The sequence below is a fragment of the Galeopterus variegatus genome, unplaced genomic scaffold (genome assembly GCF_000696425.1).
Source record: "Galeopterus variegatus unplaced genomic scaffold, G_variegatus-3.0.2 Scaffold148, whole genome shotgun sequence".
NCBI classification, from domain to species: Eukaryota; Metazoa; Chordata; class Mammalia; order Dermoptera; family Cynocephalidae; genus Galeopterus; species Galeopterus variegatus.
Genome location: NW_007726259.1, coordinates 1009916 through 1018423, shown reverse-complemented (window position 1 = coordinate 1018423; position 8508 = coordinate 1009916). Strand labels below are relative to the sequence as shown.

Genomic DNA, 8508 nt, shown 5'->3' with positions numbered 1-8508 from the left:
TTAAATTTGGTGAGATAATAATATTTCTGTTATGTTAAAAAAATTCTTATCTCTTGGAGATATATGCTGCTGCATTCAAGGAATAACAACATAATGACTGGGATTTGCTTTAACGTACAGCAGATTCCCCACTCTCCTTCCCCACCCTCACCAAAAAACAAAGACTAAACAAACAAACAAACAAAACCCCAAAATCACCTAAGCTAAATGAAATGAAAAAAACAAAAAACAAAACAAACCAAAAACCAAAACTAACCTAAAAGTGTGTGCAGAGTAGATGGTGGAAGGACTGCAGAGTAGTGATCATTGCTGAAACCGGGTGGCGAGTGCGTGGAGCTCCATTCCCATTACAGAATTTTCTCTACTTTGTGTGTGTTTGAAAATTTTTATCACAAAAAGTTTTCTAAAAATGCTCTTTGCTCTTCCTTTTATAGGGATTCTCTAGGAAACTGGAAGACTTCATTTCAACACCAAATTTTCACAAGGCTACACTTGTCCTTTCTTCATTTTCCTTCTGCCTGAGGACTTTAAGACATTCTGCAGTGCCCTTTCAAACTTGGACCCCCTTAGTTGACTGGGTATTTCTAAGGTCAGCAATGACTTCTGGGAGTCACCTGTACACCAATATTCCCACTGGATCATGGCCATTGCCTCAAAATGAGGTGCCTCTAATTTTAGATTTGAATCAGGGGCATCCAGATGGGCTGCCACTTGCCATTGGTATAAATTTCAGCCCACGAGCAGAGGTGTGCAAGAAATAGCCTGTAATTTTTTTTATAACTCCACTTTATAATTTAAGCCCTAATCCTGCTGATGTCCTTTTTGAATTTCCATCCATCCCCATTTCGAAATCTTACAGGACCAAGACTTTGAGCCTGGGGATAAGAGCATGGTCACTGGTTACTGGAGCACACAGCTGTAGTTTAGATGTCCATCAGCTCGGTTGCCACGGTTCCCTTAGGTTCCATGGCTTCTGTGCTACCTCCCAGCCACACTTCAGAGGGCTCCTCTCCTCCATGGTCCATAAATCTTTCTCTCTGACTTAATCAGTACCTCTCAACACTGTAGAAGGGTGATATAAAGGAGTATCTGATCTCAAAAATCCTGCTTCCATTATGTTTCTGCTCAAGTGTCCTCTTTTCTATGGTGTTTGGGATTTTAGAAATAAAAGTCAAGATAATCAGCATGCTATTGCTGCTTGCCTTGCCATACCCCTCCTCTGAGCAGTGAACACAGAGCCTCCTACCTGCTCGAGTGCAGAAGGGAAAGGGTGAAATAAAGGGAGAAAAGAAAAAAAAAATTAAACAGAAACATGTTAACATCTAAAAATATTCTGCCACATTTGAAAGACGAGAGAGTTGAATTCATTAGAGAGGTTCCATTGGGAAAAAGGAATTGTTCTTGAAAATGGGGTCTCGGCAGTTGCAGAGCCTGTGTTGGATGTAGGTCCATAGAACGCTCTGATGTCGTCACTGAGGTCAGAGAATCCTGCTGTGGGCCTGGTGACCTCTGAACTTTAACAGCCCTGCAGTGTGGTGAGCACCGGGCAGTGCTGCTGGTTCACCAAGTGGTCTGAGTTCTTCAGCCATTTGGGAGACTCAACTATTTTTATTTATATTGAATTATTTTAACAGATTTCCCAAGAGCCAAAGAGGACCAACCCATAGGGAAAAGGGGGAGCTGGACCAAAAGCATCTTCTAGGGACTCTTCTAGCTGATAAATGAAACGGCGACAAAAGAGGAAACATCTGGAAAACGAAGAGTCCCAGGAAACTGCTGGGAAGGGAGGAGGTATGTGCTGGGCAACTTGTCTGGGGCATGAGGGTTGCGGGCCAGCCTGAGCCTTCTGTAGGAAGGAGGGGTTGAGGAGGAAGGCAGGGAGAGGCTGGCACCGGCTGATGCTGCCATGCCCATCCCACGGTACCAGTGGTGTGAGACGGCTCAGAAAGTCCAGGTGCTCCTGGCAGATGGAGTCAGTCCTGCTGCTCTGAGAACTTCTCTCTGGGGCTGCTGGTACCTGGAGCTATGTCAGATGCCTGGCAGGCCAGGCTCCCACTTGCACAGATTCAGAGATGCAGCTTTTCTAAGTCCCTGCATTCTCTTATTCTCTTTATTTGCTCTTTCCCTGGGGTCTCTGAGTGGGGGGTGTGAAGGGTGCTGATAGAAATCTATGAGTTGCACTGTCCCTTTTAGCACAGAGGAAAGAGTAGCCCAGTAAGTTAAAGGCTTCGTTGGAAAAGATCTTGAGAAGTGAAATGCTTGTTAGAAAGTAGATTAAGAGTTTGTCTAGGGATGGTGTCATACTGAAACCATGGAGATTTTATTTCTTCAGCAGGAAGAATTTTATGAATTATCCATTGGAGTTTGAATCCGCAGGTGTGAGGCTTCCCAGAGGAAGTGAAGGGGAGGGGAAGGACCTTCCAGGGACTGAATCCCTGGTAGATGGGGGTGAGAAATGTTGTCAGGACTGTGGGGAAGCAAAGAACACTGAGAGCTGACAATTTACTTCCCAGGCTGCATGATAACTGCATGTATTAAATGAGAACAAGTGTCTTTCCCTGAAAGGGGGGTTGTCCCATGCAGAAGGTGGGGCAGAATGGAGCCTACCCCAGAGATCCAGCTGGAGGCTTCTTCCCAGATGAGAGTCTCAGGGTCCTGGAGACGGTAGGATAAGCCCTGGGAATGGAGGCCTGAAGAGTAGGCAGATTTCCAGGGAGGGGCTGGGGCAGGAAGGGGAAGGCAATGGTTTCCCGATCCCCCAGTCACTCTTACATTTTAGAATGTTGTGTGTGTGTGTGTCTTCAGCTCTCACACAAGCACAGCCACCTTAAACTATCTCTAAATACCTTTATGAGAACAAGTCACACGTCATACATGCCATATCTGTAACACGTTGTGTAGCAATGCGAGGCCCACTTTCTACAAACCACAACAAGACACAGATTCACCAACACTTCCTTATTAGGGTTGCCAGATAAAATACAGGATGTCCAATTAAAATAGTTCAGATAAACCACAAATAATGTTTTGGTATGAATAATGTCCCAAATATTGCATGGGACATACTTACACTAAAAAATTATTTATAATTTATTTGAAATTCAAATTTAACTGAACATCAGGTATTTTTGTTTGCTAAATCTGGTGAACCTATATACTCACCAAGAGCTAACATACTATATACGTACGTATTTCTGGTTAGCATCTTTCTTCCCCTACTAGAATGAAAGGTCCAATTAGAAGAGAGACTTTGTTTTATTCAGTATTCCCTGAGCCTAGAATAGTGAAATAGTGAACGATGCACTAAACATGAATAACGAATACACACCATAAAATCAGGAAAACTTGCATACTGCATAATTCCTGAGTTGTAAATACAAACCATATACATGAACTCTCCACAGACACAAACCCACCTTTCTACCATATTCAACACACTGATCCCACACTTGGAACGAATACACACCATAAAATCAGGAAAACTTGTATACTGCATAATTCCTGAGTTGTAAATACAAACCATATACCTGAACTCTCCACAGACACAAACCCACCTTTCTACCATATTCAACACACTGATCCCACACTTGTCAAAGGCTACCTGACACATCACTCTTACACTTCAGACATATTCACAGTCACCACACAGGCCTACATTCCTAAAAAGACACTAAGAAACTAACTGTTGGCTGTAATTAAATACTGGACTATCCACCAGGAGCCAGACTCTAAGCCGTGTGTATTCACCACACGTGAAATATATCAGGCACTCAGTAAATGTTTGTTGGGTGAATGAATGATGCACAAACACGCCCAACCCACCATATCTCTGTGCCTTTCTTACCTTTCTCAGGAATCTCAAAGTCACAAGAGGATGTCCGTCAGCCTGGATCCACTGGACCGGCCAAAGCCTGGAACCTAGGGGTAGGGGAGGTCTCCTCTGCCTCTGAATATTTCTCCTGTGTTTCTTCTCCGCGAAAGCTCATCCGTAGTGGTAAGGGTGCAGGGTTCCTTGGGTGTGAGACTCTGGGTATGGGGTTCCATAGACTCCATAGGTGTGGGGCTCCTTGAGTGTGGGTTTTCTTGGGTTGGAGCTCCTTGGGTGTGAGATTTTTGGGGTATGAGATTTTGAGTATGGGGCTCCTTGAATTGGGGCTCCTGGGGTATGAGACCCTGGGTGTGGGGCTTCATGGGTGTGGGCCTCCTGGGGTGTGAGACTCTGGGTATGGGGTTCCTTGCATTGGGGTTCTTTGGGTTGGGGCTCCTTGGATGTGGAGCTCCTTGGGTATGAGACTTTGGGTCTCATTGGGTTGGGGCTTCTTGAGTTGGGGACCCTTGGGTGTGGGGCTCCTTGGGTGTGGGGCTCCTTGGGTGCAGGGTGGAAGGCACATAGATCCAAACAGGAGGCTGAGAGGAAACCCAGGACAGTAGGAGGGGATCAAGGCTCTGCAAAGGAGCCTGGGCAGGATGACACAGCTGTTGGTGGAGCATGGATGTGTGCTCAGTGTGGGAGAGCAGGAGCTCTGGCATGATTATTGTGGGCAGTCAGGGAGCAGGGGCTAGAAAGCTTGGGGTGTAGAGCAGAGGGACTAGGTTAAGCACCTTGAGAGGAACTATGAGGGCTCTGTCTTTGTCTTCCAGAGAAGAACTGAGTTCCTCGGCACAGGCCTCCTGCACTGCAGTGGGACCACCCCATTCAGGCCCACACACCTCACACGTGTAGCCATCCTCCACACGGATGCATTCTCAGCACACACCAAACCCACACGCATGACGGCAGTGCCGTTCTCCTACACCACTCCCACATTCCACAAAGAACACACCAGTGTTGTCATAAACTCACATCCTCACAGCACACTCACCCTGCCAACATTCCACATGTGCTACAGCCCTTGCCGCCATGCTCCCCACCCCTGTGTACAGAAACCCCACAAATGACACCAGATACATTATCCCACAATCTGAACAACAAATGCCAAGCTCATGACACAACGGCCTCACACCACAGTCCCTCTCTCCTATACCACACCACGCTCTCTCTCCGTCCTACACACAGACTCGACCTCTGTTCCCTCAGCTTTCCGCCCTGTGTACAGAAACCCCACAAATGACACCAGATACGTTATCCCACAATCTGAACAACAAATGCCAAGCTCATGACACAACGGCCTCACACCACAGTCCCTCTCTCCTACACCACACCACGCTCTCTCTCCGTCCTACACACAGACTCGACCTCTGTTCCCTCAGCTTTCCGCAGGCCCCTGCATGATCTCATGGTTCTAATTTCCTTTCCCAGGAATCCGGACATTACATCCAGACAGACCCCAGCCTAGATCACCCCTGGCCCAGGCTGAGCAGCAGGGGAGGACTCCGCACCCCTCACAACACGCCTCCTTCTCGTCCCGTTCATCCTACAAGACCTGTGTGTCCTCTCAGCATGTAAACAAAGAGAAAAGGGGCATGAAAATATACTACATGCAGGTACAGATGAAAAAAGGTGTGGCCGTCTCCTGGGAGACAGAGGAACCCTCAGAGTCCCTAGAAAAGCAGCCGAGGTTGGAAGAAGTGACGCTTCCCGAGGACGTGCGGGTAGGTACTGCCCCCTCTGATGTGTCCACCAGAAACCTCCTGACCGACAGCGAGCCCAGTGGGGAGGAGAAAGAGCATGAGGAAAAGGCAGAGTCAGACAGCCTGCCGGGGTCTCCTGCAGTCGAGGAGAGACCCAGGGCCAAGACGCCTGACTGGCTGGTGACCGTGGAGCATGGCTTCAGGTGCATGGCCTGCTGCCGCGTCTTCCCCACCGTGGACGTCCTCCAGAAGCACGTGCAGCACGGGGTCAGGGAGGGCTTCAGCTGCCACGTCTTTCATCTCACCATGGCTCAGCTGACAGGCCGTGTGGAATCAGAGAGCACCCAGGAGGAGGATGAGGATGAGGAGGAGGAGTCCGAAGAGGAGGAAGAGAAGCAAGAAGGAAAGGAGAGCCAGGAGGAGCAGCCCACAGGGGAAGACTCTGGCCCGAACAGGCCCTGGAGCCAGTGTCCAGGATGTGTGTTTCACTCTGCAGAGGACCCGAAGTGAGCAGGGGCCGGGTCTGTGAGGGGGCTCTGCCTTCTCCCAGCCGGGACTGTCTCTCCAACCCAGGCTCAGGCCTCCATAAAGGGGAGTGGGGCCTTTATCAGCTCAGTGAAGAACAGAAGGGGGGATAGCTGGGCCCCCTGCTTCTTGCCCAGACATCGAAAGAAAGTCATGACTGTAAGTTGGGATTTGCCCTGAGCTTTCCAGCTCCTGCAGGAAGTTCTGAGAATTTCTAAGGGCTGACAGAGCTCCTTTCCTTGTGAACTAAGAGGTGTCTTTCTCTGTTTTGGTTTCTACACAGCAACTGAGATGCATGGGCCAGAAGATCCTGGAAGATGACGTGGCCTTCTCTTAGGAGGTAAGGCTTGGGACTGGCACTTTTCTGCGGCTACATCCTGAGGGCCCAGAGGAATCTAAGGGGAGCGGCTGAAGGGATGCGCTGTGTTACCCAGTGGCTCTGTAGTGATATCAGCTTGTGGCTCAGTGCTCCCGGGGAACTGGCCTCCTTTTATTTACCCAAATGAGAAGCAGGAGAGTTTGTCTGGGAACCTACTCAGTATCTCCATGATAAGAGGAAATACTGCAGCCCTTCTAGGCAGAGAGAGCTCAGCATAACCTCCAGGCCCAGGACTGGCCTGAAGAGAGGACAGGGGGCTGAGCAAGAACAGAGGTTTGGGGCCTGAGAACTTTTGGCCTGAGCTGGGGTCTCACCTTGGCCATGGACATAGTCTCTGGGGGAAAAGGGAATGTGGAGAGGGAGCCACATGCAACTGAGGTCCCAAACGATCTGGAAATATCCCAGAACCTTCATTTTTCTGCAGCTGATCTGGAAACAAACCCAGTGTGGTGTGCCTGGCTCTGAGCTTTAAGGCAAAGGTGAAGGGTAACTCTGACTAGCAGAGCTCATGTCGCTTCTTGTCCCTTCTGTTCTGCCTCCTGTGTTTTTTCACTTCTAGGGAGAAGGAGGACTGTGGAGATACTAGCAGACAGAATGCCAATAGCATACAGGACAATGAGGGACCAGCACTCGGTCTAGCATGTAAACATCATATGCAATAAAGGCTGTTTCCCAAACCTTGCCTGGAGATACTACTTAATGAACAAATTAAGTTCTGTACCCATCTCTCTGTCATCTACTTCTGTCTCTCTAGTGGTTTATGAATGATGTTTCACGTCAATACTAATGATGTCTGCCAGCCTTTTCCAGCGGCAGCAATACCCAAGCTCCTGGAAATGGAATTGATTAGGCTTCCATGAGACAATTTTTCCAAGCCTGGATACCACATTTCACATGAGACTACAACGAACTTCACTGAGTTCAGATGAAGCAACTGGGAAATAGCAAATGCTGTGGAAACCGTGTTCACCACGTCATGGTTAAAAACACTGAGCAGGATTTGGCTGGAGAAAGGATGTTTCAGAGGCTGGGAGCGTAGTCTGCTTGCATCTCGAGGTCTGGTCTGGAAGAGAGTCTGTTAGTTGCAGCTTCACAAGGAAACACCTGGACTGGGGAACTTTCTCAGTCTTGGAGTAGACTCTGTTGTAGTCTTCAAACAGAGGCCAGATGACTACAATCAGGAGTTTGGGGAAGAGACTGCTGTATTAGTTTGAGCCATGAGTTCTATTATTTCCAGTTCTGACATTTTGAAATAAATTCTTATTCTGACCTCCCAAGGTTTTGACACCTTCATCTCTGACCTTCATCCTCAACACCACTGCCACCACCCACAGGAACTAAGGGTACCTAGGAGGCACTGGAGACTGATTTTGATGCATGAGGTTGTCTATGGTCTTTTAAAGGTGAGGTGAGAGTAATGTGTCTTTCTAATCTGAACAGGGGGCAAAACTAGGTCTTCGAGGACTGATGGAAGTGGAAGGAAATAATTTGAAGTTCAGAGATTTGTCAGTTTAAGCAGAATAATATTTAACTCCAAAGTCTTATGGATTTTTTTTGAGAGCCTGTGAGTGATCTGTCATGGGGATTCATTGGTCCCAGTGATCTGGTATTGTCATTATTATTTCAATAATAATATACCTGCTTCCTAACTGGCTCCAGCGTCTCCATCTGGAATATAATTTGAAAATTCACATCCTTTGCCTCAGGATCCCTGGTGCATCCTTTAACTGTCATTCCAAAGAATTCAGAATTTGAGGCTTATCTAACCCTTCCACACTCATACCACCCTCTGGGGGATTCCACTAGGAATGGAATGATCTCTTTTCCCCTTCTTCCCTAGTCTGCATCCCTTCCCTCTCCTTTCCTTGGAATGTTTTTTGACTTCTGTCTTCCAACAACTGCTTCAAACACCTAGGACTTATTCCACATGAATTGGTAGGATATTGTTTTTTAGGGAACAGCAAATAGATAGATAGGGTACGGAGACTTCCCGGTAAAGCACAGAGGTGGGTGATAGGAGAACCTGTGGGTAG

The 8508-nt window shown here is 47.8% G+C and overlaps 1 protein-coding gene across 1 annotated transcript; it reads left to right on the top strand.

The window, feature by feature from the left end:
* The first annotated feature begins 1557 nt into the window (after positions 1–1557).
* FAM170A (family with sequence similarity 170, member A) lies at positions 1558–6081 on the top strand. Its single transcript, XM_008591547.1, has 3 exons — positions 1558–1791; positions 3854–3994; positions 5300–6081. The coding sequence occupies exons 1-3, from the start codon at positions 1722–1724 to the stop codon at positions 6079–6081; spliced, it is 993 nt and encodes a 330-aa protein (XP_008589769.1). The 5' UTR covers positions 1558–1721.
* The last annotated feature ends 2427 nt before the right edge of the window (positions 6082–8508 follow it).